Below are 22626 nucleotides of genomic sequence, written 5' to 3'. Positions count from 1 at the left end.
GAATTATTTTTTTTGAACTATATGACTTCTTTAGAACCTCATTTTAAACCACATGTCGTAAAAATGTAGGCTTCTCGCTTACAACTACTTATTCAACATATATATCTATTGAACCAGAAGGGCAGGAGGCTGATGCACTACGTGACTGGTAAGGTTTCCCACGTGACTTCACACATGAAGCTCATAGAAGTTTCATATATCTAACAATTTTTTCAAAATTTAAAGGAGGAAAGCAAGCATACAAATTCTAACTGCAAAGCATCAACAAATATTTGAAGTGCGCAATCAGAGCAATGATCGTGCTGTAACTACAATAGACAACCTCCTTAAGAAAAACGTAAGAAAATCTTAAACTGTAAAAAAGGATAACTTGACATTTATTGAGTAATGTCTGTGCACCAAATAGCATTAGGAAATGTATAAGTAGATATTCTCTAACTCTGCAATTATACCTGATTAATAAGATTCGTTTATCTTACCTCTAAGGTAAATGATACACTACAAGAAGAAAAACACTGGCTACGTGTGCAGCTGACTGAATTTGAGCTGAAAGATATCCACTTCTATCTTGGTTGTAGCAAATGCGGGTCAGGCAGTTATGAAAGCATGGGAGAAGGATATACATGCACTTTCTGTTTTACAGAGAACGTAATTTCATCACCAAGGTAAAGCATCGTTTACATAGACCTGCATCACACTGAAACATCCAAAAATAACATGCCTGTCCTCTGATAACTGCAGAATGAAGTTCATATTTGTTGCAGTAGATAGCACAGGAACTTATTGCTTCACTGCTAACTATAAGAATTCAGAAAAAATACTTCAGATCAGTGCATCAACCCTATACTCAATGCTTCCAAAGGTGTTGCCCATTATCATAAATATCTTTCTAAAGAGATGCATTTACATTTAAACATACGAACACAAAAAGCAGCATACCTTTTTGGTTTGAGAACAATATTTACGCTCTATATAATGCAGGAAAAAGAAGAATGCCTTATCCAGATTGAGAAGCAGGTGCAAACTAAGACAATTTACATACAAGTTGTACCTGATAATTCACTATCTCGCGCTCAAATCCTAAAGTGGGTGCTCAAAGAAGTCTCTCTAACCTAATCCAACATCTCCAAAAATAGCTTAATAAGTTTAGCGGGGGTTTTGTTGCATAGCCAGATTTTGAAGAAATTGCAACATAAGTACGTAGAATTAGTTATGTCCTGCAAGGTAGAAAACTAGCGAATTTTATCAAAACAAATATGTAAAATATGCTTTCGGAAAATTAAGTTTAGCAGTTAATCATGTGTTCTATAACAAAAGAAATAGTCTTACGCCCCACACTCTACCGCATTTAGGAGGTTCCCCTTCCAAAAATGCCAAATCAGCTACAATGCCGCATAATTATAAATGACTATCCATGAACGAACTTAGCTATTTCACAAACGAATTCGCAGAAGATAACCGAATATTATAATTCAGCTGATATTACAAATACCAAATAAATCAACCATAATTATAAAACTGCAGAAATCAAAAAAAAAAACCAACCAGCCTGAAATTGTCCATACTGAAACATCAGAAAATTTAGACAGGATTCTCGATAGAGTAAAAAATGTTGAGTCTAATCAATTACAGGTATACAATTGAAAGCCAATGCCATTGTTCTGTCTATCCCCTATTAGAAAATATTGATTATACAAACTGCCAAATTAGGCAAAGATAGACCAGCATCAACTTTAATCAAAAAAATTACAGTTGTATGGAATCCAAGGATAAACAGCAAGCCTCAGTAGTCTGCATTCTACATGCATTGGCTTAATCAGTACTTTTGCACAGGTTGCCTCAAAAGTAAGTTCGGCCTTTAATCTTTCATCTGTACATATACCAAAGGCAAAATTTATACTCTATTTTTTTTTACCAAAAAAAAAATCAAAGCTACTTTATAAATCTGCATAACTAATCTTCTATCCGAACAACAAACAACTCATTACATCTTCCTTAAATTTACACTTACAAGAACATCCCATCCCCCAGAAAAATCTGCAATGGCTACCAATCTTGCAAAACCATATTCATGTATTTTAGTCAATGCACCAAGCCATTATCACAAAGGACAAAGGGTTTGTAAAAGTTTTACCAAACTCAGAAATACCTTGATCAGCCTCGGATACTTAGTGACAAAGGTTAAGCCAGTCTGGGCTGCAAATGAGTTTACGGGAGTGCTGATTGTGGAGTTCGGGTGTACACTACAACATAGCATTTCTGCCTTTAAGCTTGCTAAGATGTTTGATAAGGCTAATCATGGTTATAATAGCTGGTCTAACAGCAACAATGCTGATGTCCAACCATACCTATGGGTGGCCACAGCAAGGGATCATCAGTATATATGTCCGGGTACTATTGACTATGTACCCGTACCAGATTATGTCAGGGATCAAGCTACAATACTCGCATATGGAGAGGCTAACAATGCATAATCTCACACTCTTCTTGTGTTCAATGAAATGTAACTGTAAAAAAAAGGTATTACGGTTGAATGCACTGCCTACCACCTGAGGAAATAAATTGCTACTGCACTATTCCAATTTAAATTCTAATGTTTATGTAATTCCTGTTCTGAAATTTAATTAACCACAATGAATTGGTTCCAAAAGCTAATGTCTTAAACTTGACTAAAAAAAATTATAATGTAACCTCAGAAATCAATCTTTCATGTCAACAACAACCATCAACAGTCTACAATTTCATTATTGAGATTTCATATTATCATTTCAACTACCTGCAATACTCATATGATAGTATAAATCTGAAAAAAAAAAAAAAAGAATTCTATCTCCGACGGTGAACTACAGCTAATTCAGTAACCATTAATTAAGCAAGGCAAAGGATGCAGATCATTAAACACGAATTAACAATGAATTGCCAGTTTCACATTAACGAAGAATTTAAACGTATGGACAAAAATTAACAATGAATTTGCAGTTTCAAATTAAGCAATAATTTCAGTATACAAATTGCTGACCATTCAGATGCAAGGAATACAGAGGTTTCTAAATTAACAAATAATCAGTCATTTACAATGCAATTAATAAGGGAAACCATTGAATCAAAAATGCAAATGAACAACCAATGAATCAATAAATTGTTATATAAATTCCCAATACAATATTAAACAACACCGATAAATCTACCACTATATTAAAGCACCAAATTTACAACAAAAATCATATCCAACGAATCAAAACCACAATTACACCCCCAAAAAAAAGAGACTACAAACACAGAAATGGCCAATATGTTTGTATACCCATACACCTGCATTTTAGCTAATGTTCCTGGGAAAATAGAAGGAGGCATATACGTCCCAAGAAATCTCAGCAATCTCGCTAACATCCTAAATAGCCAGGGGTACAACATTGAAGGAATCTGCACTACTACTTCCACAGCAACACGACATTTCAATGGAATTGTACGAGTTGAGTTTTGTGAAGATGATACAGCCTGAAAGTTGGCATTCAAATTAGCAGAGAAATTCGAACAAGTAGGGCGTGGCAGAGACGACTACTATGCAACTTACAGGCCAGAACAAGGGCCATATCTTTGGATAGCTATAAGGCGAGATTCAGAGTACTTTGGGTGTAAACCAACCTGTAAAAAGGTCATGTACGCATTGAAAAAACAAGGAAAAGACATGGCCGAAGATGATGATATTTGTATGTATAGCTACATAAATGTAGCAATTTGAATTAAAAAATATGGAATTACAAAATAACATGAACTTAGTATGCATGTATTCATGGACAATGGTAAACAATAAACATGTTTTTATTATACAATTTCTCATTTACAAAAGCAGTTTTAATAGAATTGATTTAGAGAACTACAAAAAAATAGCCAAAATTAAAATCTGCAGCAAATGCTTTACTGATACGGCCATATTATAATCCAAAAACATAAGTTGCTTTGGTAAGACATCTATCACTTTGACGCAAGGTTGAACAAAACAATATTACACTAAAAGACGAACAGATTCCCTTCGCACAACCAAAAGTAATCAGCATGTCTGTCAATACATAACAATTTCCAATAAAAATGAAAAAGAAACCCTACTATACAACAGTTTTTTTGTCTATACATGTAGGAGAATATATCCAAATTATATACAATTTCAATACCTAAGTTGAAAGCTAACAATATACCAAACATTTGCTTATAAATATTCATATCTAAACACCCATTCCAACACTTTACCAAAGACAGAAGACATACACTACCACACAAATATTATGTCTATCACCTACATTAAACCATTTTCCTGTGTTTTGGCAAATGCACCTGGCCATTATGAAAATGGCAAGTATGTTTGCAAAAGCTTTACAATAGTAAGAGATACCCTGAGGAGCCTTGGATACTTAGTAACCAAAATCAGAATTGTTTGGGAGACAAATGAAAATGAGTTTGCAAGAGTTGTTATAATCGAGTTTGGGTCTTCAACTAACGAATGCATTTCTGCTTTCAAGCTTTCTAAAATGTTTGAGAAAGCAAATCGGGGTCGCGCCAATTTCCAAACCACAACGTCTACAGAAATTCAGCGATACCAACCATACCTTTGGATTGTGACTGAGTATGATCGACAGTACTTCGAAACAAGAAATGTACAATGTGTACCGATATCTACTGTCCTAAAAAATGCAGCAGATTATGAAGCTAATGGAGAAGAAATATCTGCATACGGAAATGTTTATGCAACGTTTATTCAGATGTACATGTCAGATTAATGCAATGTACCAATATTTACGAACAATCAATATAATGCTACTATTCAAATGGCAAATGCAGCCAAGGTTAGCTTATTCTATTTAAAACTACGTATCATAAAACCGATTAAAAGAATTTTATAATTAAGCATTCCAGAACATTCAACATGCAAAAATCGTATATCTTGGGGTACCGCGCGCATCGCGCGCGGTGCAACCAACTAGTCATACATAAAAGATTTGGCCATAGAGAAATATTTGAGTGGGGATGGAAGATATGTACTGTTTTAGACATGCTTTTTGCACTCGCTTGGTAATATACTATACTCTCTGGTCCCGCTCCAGCTCCAGCTCCAGCTCCAGCTCCAGCTCCAGCTCCACCTCATGCTCCACCTCCTGCTCCTCCGTAAATTGATACATACTTGATCTGTTGTCTGATCGTTCTACAATTAGCTCGCGTAAAAAATAGTATCATGAAGTTTAACAATTAACATCTTATATTCGGTTATAGTCGGGTTGTTTATTCGTTTATCTACACTCGCCTAATAGTATTTGTTATTTCTAAATATACATAGTATGGAGGAGTCGCTAACTTATGTAAGTTTAGATGAATGCTCTCGGAAGTTATATGCAGTTAATGTATTATACAACTGGCTGTATATACAACTTAGTCAATTTAACTTAGCGTTGTTATAAAGTTGTTGAGCTCTATTAACAAACTTATCGAGTTATGGTACAAAGTTATTGAGTTTAACAGAATAATTATTAAACTCAATAACTTCGCAAAATACCTCAATAACTTGTAAAATAGCTCAACAATTCTGTATAAGAGCTCAACAATTGTGAGGAGGTTGTACAATGCTATTATACAACTGGTTGTAGGAAAGTATTTGTGAGTTATATGCTACGGTACTCATTGTTATAGTTTACTTTTCAGACTTGTTCCTTCATTTATTTGTTAACTTTTGTTTCACAAATTAATATATATACTCCATCCGTTTTAATTATTTGTTTATCTTTGATTACGCCTTACAAGGTATAGGAAATGTAATTAAACGAAGGGACTGTAAGGGTGTTAATGAGCCGAGTCGAGCCAAGCATGAGCTTGACCTTGCCCGGTTTGTGCTCATGAAATAAAATTCGAGCTCGAGCTGATCTCGAGTTCACCCGAACTTGAAAAAAATGAGCTCATTAACATGCTCGCAAGTTTTAACCCCAGCATGAGTCGAGTTCGAGCTTAATTCGAGCCTATATATAATTGTGAAGTTATTTTTTTTCTTCCTAATACTTTCAACAAAAGGATTCGGAGGTTATATAAAAAAATATTGGACAAATTAATGTAAACATTTTACATGATTATACAAATATACAATCATAATATATATGTTGTATAAAATAAAGGCAAGATATTACTTTATGAACAAGTTTAAGCCGCTAGCGAGCTTTTTGAGTTCAATGAACTCAAATGGCACCCTTGATGAGGTCCAATAATTATGTCAACGATACTCTTGATGTGCAATATACCAATGGGTCAATGGACAATGGTACTTCTATGGACATATATGTTCAATACTAACGGAGTTATAATAAGAAGGGCATGTTGGGTATAAATATAGATTTTCAAGGATACCATTGACACATTTTTAAAAGCGGGTACTATTGATAAAGTGATCATGAGTATCATGTAAAATTTCCGAAAAATTAATTTAACTAAAACTCACTATCGTGAATCTCCTAATTAAATTATTCCATCATAAATATCTGATCCTTTATGATACGAACAATTTTTATACTAATATCGCAGTCTCTTTTGATTATTGACCGTGTAAATTCGTAATTAAACCTTTAATTTAAGGTGGTTTAAGGTCAATTCATATGGGTTCTTGCTACTCACGTCTTTGATCAATTATTCTTTGTATATGTATGATTGGACTTGGACCACCCTCCAAAACAATTTAACATTTTAACAACATAATACTTGTTGGTCAAACACATAAATTGAAAGTTTCCAACAATCTTGTACTACTATATTTCTGTTAATTCTGGTGTGATTATCTGTATAACTGAACTATGTCAGACACTTTTGAAAGGGTGTTAAGGATCTTTTATGTTGTTTTTGCCTTTTGTGCTGCCCTTTTCCTAGGTGCCCTTAAAGGTATCATCTTTCTCTTCTTTTAGTACTTCTTCTATTTGTGTAACTGGCATGTGACGGTTTTAAAGGATGATTCATGTCAACCGACCGTCGGACCCCAAATCAGGGTGATGTTTTAATGTTTCTTGGAATCTTCCAGTTTTTCCTGAATGAAATGTTATGGTGATTTGTGTGTATAGGTTTGCTGGTGGGTCCAATTGCAGCACTGATATTGATCATAGGAAATGTTGGTGTAATTCTTGGTCTTTTCCCTGTGCATGTGTATTGGACATTTTACACCATTATCAAGTAACTAATCCTTCAATGTCTCAAAGTTAGTTATACTCCCTCCGTCCCAATCATTTGTTTACCAAAGAATAAAAAGGTAAATAAATGACCGAGACAAAGGGAGTATATGGTTTTGGGTTGAATTAGAGTAATTCAGGATAAACAGGTTCAGTATTCCTAATTTGATTAGGGTTTTGTTTTATGTACAGAACTAACAGATTTGATACACCACTAAAAGTAGCGATATTGTTTGGTTTACCTGTGTTGGCTGCTCTTTGGTTGAGCCTGAGCATAACAGCAAGTGTGATTGTGGGTCTTGGATATGGTTTTTTCACTCCTTGGGTTTCGACTTTTGAAGCCTTTCGACAAGAGAATGAATTCAATAAATTCTTGCATTCCATTGTGGTAAGATTCTTAGATGGCCTGTTACCAATTAGGCCTACAACTACTCATTCATTCTAAACCCTGAAGAAATAAAAGTGCTGTATTATTCAGTCCTTTTTGATATTGTAGCTGGTTTAAATATAGGATGGAACATGGGATACTGTCAAAGGTAGCTGTACTGTTGTCCGCGATTTTGCAGATCTTTGTATATACTCATACCCGACGTATCTGAAGGAGATTCAGGAACCTGGAAATCCAGATGAGGTTCAAACTCTCAAGTGAGTATACACAATATTGGTTATGCCTATAACTTGAAAAAAAGTACTCCCTCCGTCCTGGTCATTTGTCTACCTTTGCTTTTGGCACAAAGATCAGGGAGAGGGGAGGGGACCATTTGTGTTGGTTGTTAGTGGATGACAAGTGGACCATAATGGAGGTGTATGATCAAATTACTCATAAAAACTTCCTAGTATAGAAAGGTAAACAAATGAATGAGACACCCTAAAATGGAATAGGTAAACAAATGTCGGAATGGAGAGAGTAGATGTTAGCCTCTACTTCTGGTCACCAGACTCCAGCATTACACCCTTTCATGCAGAATTATACTTTGAATGTGGAATGAATGGATTAGGGAGAACTTATGCTTAAGAGTAAATCTTCACAAAAACTCCAACAAGATGGTCTTGCATGTGAGACCAACTGTATAATCCTGTAATATGAATGCATAGGATTTAGGTTGGCCTCACACATGAGATCGTCTTATATAAGTCTCACCGAAAAATCTTGGCTGCTTGATAAGGGATGCCTTGGTCGTTAGTTAGCTTATATAGCGTATTAAGTCAATGTCTGGCTGGTGTTGCTACTTTAAACTATCCCGTCTTTATATTCTCATGGTTTGCTAAATTATAACAATTGTGCAGATTTATTCATGTACCAGCAATCATTATTATTGGATTGTTGGGCTTAATTGTGGAGGTCCCTCTGTACACTGTCATTGTCATCGTAAAAAGTCCATTGATGCTAATCAAAGGATGGCAGCGACTAGTACATGATCTTATCAGTCGTGAAGGACCTTTCCTTGAAACAGCTTGCATCCCAGTTGCCGGCTTGGCAATCCTTTTGTGGCCATTATTTGTTGTTGGAAGCGTTGTCTTAGCTATTTTCACTAGCGTGTTCGTGGGATTGTATGGTTCAGTTGTTGTTTATCAGGTACGCTTACTTTTTGGTCCGTCCCAACTGTTTGCTTACGTTTCTTGTTTAGGTTAGCTTGTTGTGTTAAGAAGACTATTTTGTCCTCATTTATTTTTTACCTAAGTGACTTGTGGAGCCAATACCCATTATAATTCAAGGAGTATAAATACGCCTAATCTTCTTGCACGTGATTCCTTAAAAAACCGATTTAAAAGCAAATGTAAACAAATGCGTGAGATAAAGGGAGTAATTTTTTCCATCTCAGTTTCCAATCTTACTAACTGTGATGTTTGTTATGCTGCAGGAAAAATCTTTCAAAAGAGGCCTTGCTTACATAGTTGCACAGGTTGCTGAATTTGACGAGTACACTAACGATTGGCTTTATTTGAGAGAAGGGACTATACTGCCAAAGTAATTAATTCATCAATCATAATTTTTTTTTGCATGATACCGAGTAACATATTATGTGAATGTCGACCTTTAATTCTGGTTGCTGTCTATCTTGATTCTGGTTTTCGACAAACTCTGTTAATCACATTACCATTATCACAGCCAGGCCCCGGTACAGAAAAAAGCAGACTTCACATTCAGAATCTACTGTAGGACCTAATCGTGTTCATGGTGATAAGTCTGATTCTTTTCCTTCTGAAGGACCTGCCATGATTATTCCCGGTATAGGCCGCTCAAGATCCGTTAAGGAATCAATTCAAGATGTGAAGATGGTGCAGGTATGCTCACACTTCCACTTAGATAACCAATGCATTTTAGTAAACTTTTTTTTTTTTGATGTAGTTCTTATATGTTGATTTTTTCATTTTCAACGGAACCAAAGACTCAATACTTGGCTTTGGAATATGACGGGATAAAGCAAAATGATATACTCCGTATTAAATTGTCTATGCTTGCCATATTGTGAAATGGTTGTTGGTCAATGTAATTCTTGATGCCACTTTCATTATAGGTTATTTGCTTAGGAACTTCCTTTTGTGTTTTCTAAGATTGTGGCAAGTCTGCATACATCTGACCCGCATTACTCTGCCATAGGCAAAACCTTGGAGGCATATATAGCTGATAACCAGTGTTCTGTCAGCCATACATTTGTTAGTGACTTCATCTGACTGATTATTTTGGTGCTGTTGTAGCTCCGTAGTAGTGAGTGCCTTAGTTTGACTAGCTATTGTCATTGACCAGCTAGTGTTAGCCTAGAACAGCCTGAAGTGATTTTGAGTTGGCTAACATGAACAGTTATATAAACATCACTAAGAGGCGGCAAGTCAAATGATGATTTTCTTTGTCTATGGTTAATTAAATCGAAATACAAAAGAAAAACCCGAGATTTCCAATCTCTCTTCGAGGGTACTATGCTGTGAGGGAAGGCACCGTAAGTCCATACTGGTGTAAAGTGTAGTGGTGTCTCACATAATCCATGTTGACTGCTGTGAGTTTACCGGAAAACAAGCGCAAATCATGTGATCATGTTTGCATTTCAATTTAGATATTATAATCGGTGTCATATATAAACCAATGTTGCAGGTATGGGGAAAAATGATGGATACATGCGAGACGAAAACGAGGGAACTAATTGATGCTGATGTCATAACCCATACCGACCTCATTGAATGGCTGAAAGCCAAAAACGGCCATGATGCACCCATTGTTGGGGTTGGACTACCTTCCTATTCATTCCTGCACACGCTAGTGCACTCCAACAAAACTGGGGCAAATGGCTTGGTCTTGTTTGATGACGTGATCGTTACCCACGAGAATAGACCTCAGGATAGACTATTTGACTGGTTCTTCCAGCCTGTATTGGTATTGAAGGAGCAAATAAAGATGTTAAAGTTGGAAGATGGCGAATTGCGCTATTTGGAGAGGGTGGTTCTATTTGGAAGTAGTCCTCAACGGCTCGAGGCTTGGGAAAATGGCTGTGTGGTACCGCAAGATCCTTTAAGGGCTGCTCAGATTCAGGGCATTAGCAGAAGGTACATCACTTCTCAATATTATGTCCTTATTTTCTTTGAAATTTCCTTGAATGAGAAATATACGGACTACTTGCCGAGTAACAATTATTATCATAGCGCTTGATCTCTTCCGATTTATTCACAGAGGATTTGATTAAAGGTAAAATGAGATTATTACTAAAATCTTGCCAAGTACTTGTATGATAGGAGATGAATTATTTTGGTAAAAACAATTACTAAAGATGATCACAGTTTCTGGGACGAGTGCAGTAGTAATTTTTTTCAGAAGCCCACCCATGGTTGTCCGTCTAAATTATCCGTTCCCCTCGTGGTATCACACTAATGTCTAATGACACCTTGTGGCAGGCTGTTAGGAATGGTGAGAAGCATATCAAAGCTACCTACTTATAGGAGGAAATACCGGCACCTGATAAAGGAGTTGGTATCTTATATTGCAGAAAAGGAAGGCTCTATGAAGTTTGAGTCCATAAGATCCGTCTCTTCAGGCGAAATCGTCTAGGATTGTATTCATCCCTCTGTTGTAATTGTATATAGCCTATTGCTTGTAATACAGTCGAAAAACTAGGTTATTCTTTGATACTGATTCTTTTTCGGATGTACCGTGTACGTTTGGAAATCTGTAGTGCATAGGCAGTCCCACATTGTAAGGTTAATGTTGCTGTGGCTTGTGAATTGGGTGATAGTGATACATTGTGATAGAAACCAAACTTTTGTATTTATGTAAAATTAAGAGCTTCAGGCATTCATTAATCATACTGTTACAAAACTCTTGTCAAATTGTCCATCTAGTTGAAGTGATTTATCTGTGGTGTCAGTGACATGGGTTCTGATGTCAGTGAACCATGCCTGAAAACTGATAGATGTAGCCATATTCTTTCGAGTTTCGACCCGGTGGAAGAAGAGGTAATATACTCAAATGATCATCATTGAGTAATTACATCCGCAAAGTAAACTAATGAATCAAGTTCTCATGGGAGTAATTTAGGCTAAGATTATATTTGTTGAGTTAGAGTCTGTCACCTGGAAAAATAGTGGCTGTTACTCGGGATTATCCAACCAGGTAAAAAGGTAACGATTAATCTACATATGGTATACCCTTATTAGTCCCTTATGTTATAACCAAAAAAGTTTAGAGTGTGTTTAGTTGAATAATTTCGGTATATTGAAATTGATTGAAATATAACATAACATGAACCAAACAACCATTGAACCACATATACGTTTCAAAACCCAAAAACAACAAACGAAAATAATATAGCCGTTTAATTAGCAAGTTTAAAATGTTCTCAGAAGTGGAGCTCCAAATATTTTAGACTCTAATTTGCTAGTTAAATATGAGAATCACGAAATAAAAGTTTTTGTATGCGACTCAAACTCAAACGATCTTTTAAAACCGAACCTAACCCTATGATACCAAGGAGTTGAAACCCTTATTGGGACCAAGTGATTAGTGAGTGAGAATAGACCCACAAGGCCACAAACACAACACAAACAATCTCAAATCGGATAACAGAAAGAATGGCAGCGTTGCAGTCAGGGCGGTTGGTTTCCTCTTTCGCCGGCGTTCATTATGCCTCTCATCAACCCCACCTTTTTCACCTCTTCCGTTTTCACTCCGGTAATTACTTTATTAATTACTGCTTTGCTAATTTCTACTTACTACTGCTATCCTTTTCTTCTACTACCCCGTCTGTCTCGATTATTTGTTTATCTATTCCTCTTATGAGTAATTTTAATCATCCGCTTCCATTTTGGTCCACTTGTTATACAATAACAATCGTACTTCCGGTCATTGACCGGAACTGACTATTTTATTTTGAAAATTGATGGTTACAGAATTACAGTGAACTTCGTAGTTTTAGTTACAGCTACTTGTGAGCGGTAATTTAGACTGATAGGGTGACATTTTTGGAAGTGGTTAATGATTTACCCTATGTTGGAGGACATTCTCGTAGTTTTAACAGCCGAACGAGAAGTAAAGTATTCAATGCCTTCTGTAGGAATTATACTTCTCATGAATTTGATTGGGGATTAAATAAGTAGATTTGATCGATTTTCATAGCTCGTTCTGCGAAATTTGTATTATTGATTAAGGTTGTGGAGACGCAGCTGAACTGCTGAAATGGAGTTACTATTTGTGATATGATCCCCCTTTTGCATTTTAGCTGACAGAATGCATGATGGTACTAATAGGCAATACGGAGTAGCATTTGTGAGACGATGTATTCTACTCCCTATTTATATTTTCACCTGAATGCTTTAATTTTTTTTTATCCCTTTTGCCAATTTACATCCTAAAATGGCTAACTCAAGGGTAAGGCTGTGAGTCCTGTGACGCTGTATATCCAACCCCCCTTACCCCGCAATTTGCTGGAGCCATTGAGACAGTGAGGTAATGTTGTTGTTGTTCAGTTCTTGTTGTTGCCAATATACATCCTAGAAAGTAGAAAATTTCCTTCGGATTATTTTTCCATTACGAAGTACCCTAGAGTGATTGCTGGTGCGGAAATTGCAAATGCCTTTTTCCTTTGGTGGTCATCTGATACTGGCTGGAGAGCCAAGTGAATGACAGTACCTTATCTTGACAGAAATTTCTTGTACGCAGGAAGACAAAATGTGTCTATGCAATTTTCGAGGAGTCTCTCTGGCGTAACCAACCTATTATTCAATAGAAGGTGGCATTTTTTTCTCTATAAGTGTGCCCACATATAAGTGTATTTTAGCCTGTTTATCTATTTTTCACCTTTAGACGTGCAGAAATCGTGATCAGTTGTCAACAAGTGGACGTAAACGCCTAAGGCCTGGTAAACTGTCTCCTCGCCGACCTGTTCCTTCTCACATACAAAGACCTCCGTATGTAGATACTCGAGCACCTCCTGGAATTGCAAGCGGACCTGAAGTGCACGATGACGAAGGAATAGAATGCATGAGAGCTTCTGGCAGGCTCGCAGCTCGAGTTCTTGAATATGCAGGAACTTTAGTTAAGGTAATACTGTTTACTAAGGCTCTTTATCTTTGACGCATTTTCAATTTAGTTGTTATTTATCAGTCACTATAGCTTAAATTATTTTGAACCCGTCTTATATGGGTGCATTTCACAACTAAATAACAAAAATAGTTTTATTTGCTCCTTAGCTATTAGGTTTTGTTACAAAATTTCTACTATAACTACAACAAAGAATTAACACAAGATAATCGAGGAGTTGTGAGTTGTGAGGAGCAATGTTGTTAAAATCGCGATCCGGATCGTAGAATCATACAATTCTACGATCCAAAAATAGATAAACGATCCAAATTGCTCATAGGTTCGTTATGGGGTAGAATCGCAGTAGAATCGGTCAGAATCGTAGAATCGTTGTAGAATCGTACGATTCTATGTTTTGCCTATAATAAATGTCTTTTCATGTAATGGGCCAATGGGCCACATGTTCTTACAAGTTTTTAAGGCCTATTACACTCTTAGTTCCCTTTCTTTCATTGACTTACGTGGCCACTTAGTTATGTTAACCCGTTTGACTAACAAAAATAAGAAAATGAAGTAAAAAGACAAAAATAAGCCCGAACTAAACTGGTAAACCCAACTTCCTAATTCTATTTCTTTTGTCAAATACCCACGAACCCTAATTCCCAATTTAACATTCAACAATCTGCTATCATTACTCATCACCCATGAGCCCTAAATAAGCTTTGATGACTAGTGTTGAGTTAGTATGTTGTCCGAGACTTCAATTATCCCTGTCACTATTTTTTCAACAATAAGCTTTGATAACTAGTGTTGATATTAGTATGTTGTCCGAGACTATAACTGCCCCTTTCATTATTTTTTCAACATTTTGGTCCTTAGTTGCCGTAAACTAGCAATGGTGACATTAGCGGTTGAATTATCAATTCTTTTATTCAAAAACACTATAATGGCTTTTATAAATATATAATTAGTACTTCATTTATGTTATTTTATAGTTAATTTACATATTTGTGAGATCCCTTCCATCAGTCATGCCTAAACTAGCGAGAATCGTAGAATCGTACGATCCTACGATCCGATTCCACGATCCTATCTCACGGAACCCGAACGATTCAAAGTAGAATCCCTATCCTGACAACATTGGTGAGGAGTGTCGACAGGCTAAATCACACACCTTGTCAAAAATAACCAACTGGCCTAAACTAATGCACTAGAGGAAGTCGGGATCGTATCGACAAGGAGACAATTTGTTCTATTCGCTAATTATAATCTGTCTATGTGTAACAAGTCTGGGTGTTTGATTTTGTTTGATTACTAAACTAATGTAACTAAAAGTAAAGTAGTAAAGTATAGAAATCGAGTATAAAAATACAAGGGAAGATAGCTAGGATTGTCGGTTCACCATGGTGGCATGGTCTAATAACGGTCAAAGATTTAGTCAAATTACGGTCTGAAGGGCAGTGATAAGGTCCTCTCGGTCCACTAATCACCCTAGAAACTTTCTAATATGCTCTCGCTCTATTTAATGTGTTCTATTGTTCGTAGCGGATCTCTCTCTTCCCAATCTCTCGATCTAGGTCGGAGTTTACCAGATTAAAATAACTAGTCGCATGCATTCAACTAATTAAATAGGAATTAATTGCTACGATTAACAATTCAGACAAATAACTATTCCAGATCTAATATTCTAATTTAAAACCGTCATACAACCATGGATCCCCTAAATCCTAGCAGGAGGAAATTAGCTACTCATGATTGAACTAATAAAATTAACAAGAATAATAATAACTAGATTAAACATGATAATAAGATGCAAATAATGATAAAGCATACGATAAAAGCAAAACAAAGAAGAGTAAAACGAATAAGGAAAATAATAATTGAAGAACGAAAGGTTAATTAAATTACCGAAAGAAAGTAGATTGATTACAAGTTCCAGATCCGAATCCCAAGCACAAAGCAACGTATGAAAGAGTTTAACAATATGAAAAGATGACCTAATAAAGTTCTCCGCTTTGCTTTATATAACAATAGCCGAAATTTATTAACTAAACAACTAGTGGGCCGACTTAACAAGTAAAGCAAACACGGCATGATAAGTGAAACCAGTCGATCGACCAATAAAGCAGTCGATCGACCAACTGTTCAAGCAAAACCAGTCGATCGACCAAAGCAGGCTGTCGATCGACTTTTTCTTCTAAACAACAACGTTCAGCACTTCCTTATGCACTACCACGCATTCCAAGATGATCGTTTCCGAGCTCAAGCTTCACTAATATCCGAAAATGCAACACCGGGGACGGGTTTTGGCTTATTCTTCACCACTTGGGTCAACAACCTACATGAAACATAATACGACCCGAAGTAACCGAAACAAAGGAGAATAGTAGCTTACGCTACTCAGAATGGCATAGAAATGCGTGCAAAATGGCAAGATAAAACATGTAAATGAAGCACGCATCAAGTGTACTTATGTGTTTGTTTCCTCGTGTTTGACTTATTCTTATTTACAGGTATTGTTATCTCATCATAGTGGTTGATTTATTATTTTTTTATGTGTATGTCATTAGTGATATGCATAAGAAGCCGTCTTCTCAGTGTGAATGTGGTAGGTTAACTGATAATTGTGCCGGGGATATATTTCTTTTAACACGAAGTATTTATTTTCTTTACAGCCAGGTGTAAAAACGGATGAAATTGATGAAGCGGTTCATCAGATGATTATTGACAATGGGGGGTACCCTTCACCTCTTGGCTATGGTGGATTTCCGAAGAGTGTCTGCACATCAGTCAACGAATGCATTTGCCATGGAATACCTGATTCCCGTCCACTTGAAGTTTGTTTTTCTCGGTCTTCTCTCGTGTTAGTTCATCTGCATCATCTGTTCTTTTCAGACTGAAGATTCCGTTAAATATTTTTTACAGGATGGCGATATCATCAACATTGATGTCACATCATACCTAAATGTAAGTTATCTTGTGTACTTTTTGTTGGTATTTGATTATGGAAAAGACCAGTTTTCTTAACCGTGAAAGTGTTTTTCAAAACTTAAGACGTATTCTGTTTCGTGTTTGAAGAGACCTTTGTTGGACAGCCTCACATTCTACGTGTATGCAATACGTTGTATTGTATGATTGATGACTTTGGTTATGCTCTTCTGCTTGATTTGTCTCTTCTTATTGTGTTCATACTTCATACTTCATACAGTGTCAACTGTCAAGGCAATCTGTGTTGCAGGATTATCCTAACTTATTCTATTTTCAATTTTGGAAGAAGCTGCTAAACACTATTGCTGAGAGCCTGAGAGATGTTGATTATTAAAATATTGTTCTTTTTCCTTGAACGTGATATTTGTATCCTAGTTTAACTTCTTCCATAAAACTGAACTTTGCCTTTGACCGATTCTCAAGTTCCTTTCTGTTTGTTGCCCAGTTTCTAGAATATTGCTGTGAAATGGTATATACTTCGCAATAAATAAAGGTCTATTTTTGTCCTTTTTCTCTGTTAGTAATGTTGATGCTTCCTTTAAGCAGGGCTATCATGGAGATACTTCTGCAACTTTCTTTTGTGGGGAAGTTAGTGATGAAGCAAAAAAGTTGGTTCAGGTATAATGTGAAAAGCTCAAAGCTTCGTTTTCTTCTAGTTCAAATCTTAATTTGTACATTCTTAACTATCTCTTCTAACATCGAAGTTGTTCTTTGTTTAGCAGTGTAAACCATAAAAAAATCCAAAACCCGTGATTTTCAATTGTTCGTTACAGAGAAAAGAAACTAGTATGGGAAAAAATTGGGCTTTTGAAATTGTAAAAAGTTGTAAATCTCGATTTCATCTCTATGAAATTTGGGGTTTCGATAGTACCAATGGGGTTCATGTCGACTTGGTCTCACTGGGAGGAGATAGAGTAAATCACTAAATCTTGTTCTATTCAACCTACAATTTGGTGGTAGGGAGGATGGGGATATTAGTGGCTTATTCTATCATGTACCTTAAACCTTAAGGAGTTAGTCAATTGCAGATGTCAACTTGTCAACTACTCAGTCGGTAAGTCATGAGAGGTGGTGCTCATCAAAATTGCCCTTGTGGTTCCTTTTACAACAAAAAAAAGGAGCTAGTTCAATTTATAGCTCCACATTAATATTCTGTAGTTTCCTAAATATATTATTACTTACAAGTATATTTTTTTTTTGAGGATATATCTATATACTACCAATAGTAAAAGACCATATAAGATCCTTTAAAAAAAACTCATATAAGATGTAAATGCCAAAATATAATTTGGTGTCTATAAGTAAGACAGTTGTCAAATATGGTGGAGTTTTGTTTGGTTAAATATTCAAGTCTTTCTTTATCTCTTTTACTGTGATACTTGGTATATTACCGGCGAAATAGCCCTTCTTTGGGGTTTTAGCCTTTGGCTTAGTCTCTTATGGAAGCAACTTGAGACTGTAAATGATGAGAAACAAGTTAAAAAGTAGTGAGAAGTTCGAACTTCGAACAGTGATGTTTTGCTATAGCGACACTTATTGTTCTTATTAAGTAAGAAGGAGTGATCATATATTTTTTTGCTCAGTTTGGTGTTCAGTACGCCAAGATCATTTAACCTTTATTTTCTTTGTTGTATTTTGGTCCTCCTGAAAATGTTCTCACAAGGATTTTTTGACTTTGAAACCGTTTGCCAGCTCCCATAGATATGCAGTACTAATAATTAATACGGACTAACAAAGTAACCTATCAACCACCTCCATGTGTTTCTAATTCATTTGGCTCTTGCATCAGTCTGAAATGAATTTGACTTTTTATCTTAGGTGACTAAAGAATGCTTGGACAAAGCAATTGCAATATGTGGACCAGGGGTGGAGTACAAGAAGATTGGCAAAACAATACAGTAAGATTATGTTTTCATTTTCTCACCGAATTTACCATGTTTCATTATTTAAATAGGAATACTTTTTTGTAGCCCGGAAACCAACTAGGAATTCTCCATTATTGTTTTTTACCACTCTTAGAGGCATGTTCTTTATATCAAACAGTTGTCTTGTCAGTCTTGAAGTTTTGAATCATATGTTTGTCTGATGATGTTTACTGATTGTCTTCATACCCAAAGTAAAAATGACCTAAATCAATTCCAGATAAACTCTAGTCTATTTCTTCTATTTATTTGGCCTCTTGACCCTTGAGGATCAAATCTTTTTGGTGTTCTATATTACTGTCTGTAGCGTAAACTGATACCTGGCTTACTCAAGTTGCAACTCTGTTGAATTGTAGTGACCATGCAGACAAACATCGCTATGGTGTTGTACGCCAGTTCGTTGGCCATGGTGTTGGTCGTGTTTTTCATGCCGATCCAGTAATTCAACATTTCAGTAATCATCCTGAACCTTTCTCATGTGTTTATCTTGTCTTCTGTTAGTATTTTAGAATATGTGTCATCTATGTAAAATTGCAACCAACCGAAAAGACCAACTATGAAAGATGTTGTGCCGCAACTTAATGATAGCTTTCAGTCATAAATCTTATTATTGTTTTGTAGGGAACAATGATGGAGGGCAAATGATACTGAATCAAACTTTCACCATTGGTAATTTGTCTATTTATCCTCTGTATGTATTGACTTTTTTGCACGTCAATAGAACAACTATGGCAAAGAATTAGGCAGGGTGATTGTACACAAGTATAGTCGTTAAACCACATGTTATTTGATGACCCCAAAACCCCTATAACAGAATTTTGAGACTTTGAGTAACTATCATAATTTATGGAGGGTCTTTATTGCCTTGTAGGTGCCTTTTTGGATTGATTTGACTTTATTTTTGAGTAAAACTTAATAACAGAGACTTTTTTAAGAATAACCAGGCCCACTCTATTTGGCGAAAAAGTAGATGGGGATGTTGTGGGGCTGGGTAGGTGTGACTTGACGGGATTGTGGTGGGATAGTTGCAGAAGTGAAGGGAGAAGAGGAAGTAAAGTGAGCGGTAAAAGACACTTATCCCACTTTTCTTAAATTTTGTGCCAATTCGATATGGTATAATACTATAAACCCAAACAATGGGAGGGAGTAACTCTTTGGCTCCATCGTAATGGAAATGGCCTCCAATAAGATAGATTGCGAAAAATTGCCACTAAGCATGTTCATCTCTGTATTTCATTTGAGTTTTTCAGTCATTTGAAGCTCCTTATAAAAGTAAAAAACTTGTTCCAGTTCTCAGTGTTCATTTGTTCTTCCACTACATTATAATACAGAACCAATGCTTACGATTGGTAGCTGCAAGCCTATTATGTGGGATGATGATTGGACAGTAGTCACCGAAGATGGAAGTCTGTCGGCGCAATTCGAGCACACAATTCTAATAACACAAAATGGAGCAGAGATTTTGACCAAGTGCTAATACTCCTTATTCTGCAGTTGATTCCCTAGTTTTGACAGCACGAACACACTGTGGCTTATCGACTCTCAGTTGCCTTGTTCATTGATATGAACGTTGAGCAAAAAAGAGTGAAGAACATGGGGAAGGAAGGTCAAATTTGATTAGATTTTTATTTTTCGTGGAGGTAACAAGCAAGAGAGCTAAACCCGTGCTTTTCTTCTTGCTTCAAATCTTCCCATGGTTTCTCGATTCATTCAGATGTGGTATACATGGAGCTGCATTTTAGCTTTCTAGTAATTATGTGATGGACATGTGTATTCTTTTTTAAACTCTATAAACATAGAGGCTTCTTTTGTCCTGGAAACGGGTACTTTCTGGATATGTAACATTGCAACTGAGTTGTTCCTTAAGGAGTTTCCTGGTTTAACTTAGATATATCATATATGGCTTCAGATCTGATCCAATACTTGTGATTTTGTATGTTGAGATTTTGTTTTTTTCTGATGAAGTTGTAGCTCATATTGTTAAACCCGGTTGCGAAACGTCGCCGACGTTTTATAACGAATCGTCGACATTTTTCATTAAAAAGACGTCCTTGCCCTTCCTCTCCCTCTCACTAGTCAACTCTCTCCTCTCTTCTTCCTCCAAAAACCCACCACCCACGAACACGCCTGCCGCCATCGACGATCACCGCCAGACCCAACATCGCCGCACTCGCCACTTCCGACGACCAGCACCGCAGCACCAACACCGACCACCACAAGTAAGTATTTCGATTTAATTTTTGTAATTAGTTTATGATTTTGGTTATAGAAATTGATTTTAATTAGGTTAGATTTGTAAAATTGATTTTAATTTTGTAATCTTGATGGATTTTTTGTTGTTGGTCGCCTTTGTTGTTGTTTGATTTGTAGATCAGGATTGATTGATTATATTTTTTAATTATTTCAACCCAATTCGAAGTAGTTGTTGTTGTTGTTGTCGTTGCTATCGTTGTTGTCGTACCAGTGAGGAGGGGGATGGGATGGAGGGTCGTGGGTGTCGGGGTTGGTGTTGGACGCTGAAATTCACCGTTTGGGCTGGTGATGGACGATGAATTTCAACGTCTGAAATGGATAGGGACGATGAAATTCATCGTCTCGGATGGATAGAGACGTTGAAATTCACCGTCTTCGCTGGTGAGGGACGTTGAAATTGTTCGTCCGTAACGGTCAGGGATGTAGAATTCATACGTTTGAGTTTTTTTTTTTTCCATAATTTTCTTATTAGATTGGCTTTTATTTTCATAGACGTATTGTTTGTTTTATTTTCATCATAATTTTCGTATTAGATTGGCTTTTATTGTTTGTTTTATTTTTTATTGATGTTTATCTAATATTTAATACTCGTAAATGCAGATGTCGGATAACGTTTGGGGTAGATTGTTCGACATTAAATTAGATGAACGAAGAGGGTTTTTTTTTTTTTTTTTTTTTTTTTTTTTTTTTAAGTTTGTTGTTAGTTTGGGAGGGTTTGGGAGAGAATAGAGTAGAGAGAGGGAGAGGAAGGGTAGAGAGTGTTTTTTTTAAATAATGTCGACGATTTGTTATAAAACGTCAACGACGGTACAACCCTCTTGTTAAATCACTGAAAAGATTGTCAGTCATTATTCAAGAATCGAAAATGAAAGAGCATTCTTGAAGATACAAGAACACTCTGAAGTCCAAAGTATGTATAACCTGATCTTCACCGTTTTAGACCTGTATGAGGTAATGGTGTATAATGTATGCCATTACAAGAACACAAATTCTTGTTTATAACGGTTGTAAACACGACAATAGTGAAACGGACGCGGATACTGGTTATTTAAACCCAAATAACAAGGAAAACGGGTTGACTTAATTATGCATATGTTTAAAAAATATAATTTCCACAAAAATAGCAACTAAATAATACACATACCTTATTTACAATATTCTCTTTTGACTTTGTATTATCCCACGTTCCATTTAACAGCTTCATCTTTTACCTTTCTTGTCATCCATTTTTTTTCCTGTGAAAGATGACCAACAACGATGATACAATATCTGCACTCCATAACGACGATATTGTAGATGAAGATGCTAATCCTGGTTCAATTATTTTGAAGGACGGATCAATTGGTTCTCTAAAAGAAGGTATGCACGATTTTTGCAGTCCTAACTTCGTCCATTTCATTGACAATTTGATGCGTGAAATTGGTTTCCTCACATATTTGATGCGTGAATTTTGTTTGCTCATCAATTATTTATGCGTGAATTTGGTTTGCTCATCAAATTTGGTATGGACCCTGGTGCAATTCATCATCCAAAATTCATGTAGGATCAATGTTCTTTCATCTAATTTCAATCGTTCATCATTTTCCTTTGTCTGCAATTTTTCAGATTTTGATACCTCCGGTTCCCTCGTCGAATTGAAGGCTACAAAGTGGGAATACTTACTCACTATGTACAATATAACTGGGTTTGTGGTCCGCTAATTGGGATTAATAACCATTGGTCAGACATTATGTTCGGGTTTGCATTCATATCGAATGAACAAGATGAA

General features: G+C 36.1%; 2 protein-coding genes across 2 annotated transcripts; both read left to right on the top strand.

Moving 5' to 3' along the window:
• The first annotated feature begins 6457 nt into the window (after positions 1-6457).
• On the top strand, positions 6458-11477 carry LOC141643485 (putative membrane protein At3g27390). Its single transcript, XM_074452667.1, has 9 exons — positions 6458-6909; positions 7086-7194; positions 7383-7578; positions 7702-7835; positions 8478-8766; positions 9053-9159; positions 9305-9476; positions 10282-10730; positions 11076-11477. The coding sequence occupies exons 1-9, from the start codon at positions 6825-6827 to the stop codon at positions 11227-11229; spliced, it is 1695 nt and encodes a 564-aa protein (XP_074308768.1). The 5' UTR covers positions 6458-6824; the 3' UTR covers positions 11230-11477.
• A 5-nt stretch (positions 11478-11482) lies between these two features.
• Positions 11483-20519, top strand: LOC141643486 (methionine aminopeptidase 1D, chloroplastic/mitochondrial). The gene is made up of 10 exons (XM_074452668.1): positions 11483-12348; positions 13336-13405; positions 13488-13716; positions 16371-16532; positions 16621-16662; positions 17230-17301; positions 18502-18581; positions 18962-19059; positions 19227-19274; positions 19937-20519. Exons 1-10 carry the CDS (start codon positions 12249-12251, stop codon positions 20080-20082), a joined length of 1047 nt encoding a protein of 348 aa, XP_074308769.1. The 5' UTR covers positions 11483-12248; the 3' UTR covers positions 20083-20519.
• The last annotated feature ends 2107 nt before the right edge of the window (positions 20520-22626 follow it).

The sequence above is a fragment of the Silene latifolia genome, chromosome 2 (genome assembly GCF_048544455.1).
Source record: "Silene latifolia isolate original U9 population chromosome 2, ASM4854445v1, whole genome shotgun sequence".
Taxonomy (NCBI): Eukaryota; Viridiplantae; Streptophyta; class Magnoliopsida; order Caryophyllales; family Caryophyllaceae; genus Silene; species Silene latifolia.
This window is presented reverse-complemented; position numbering and strand designations above follow the sequence as displayed.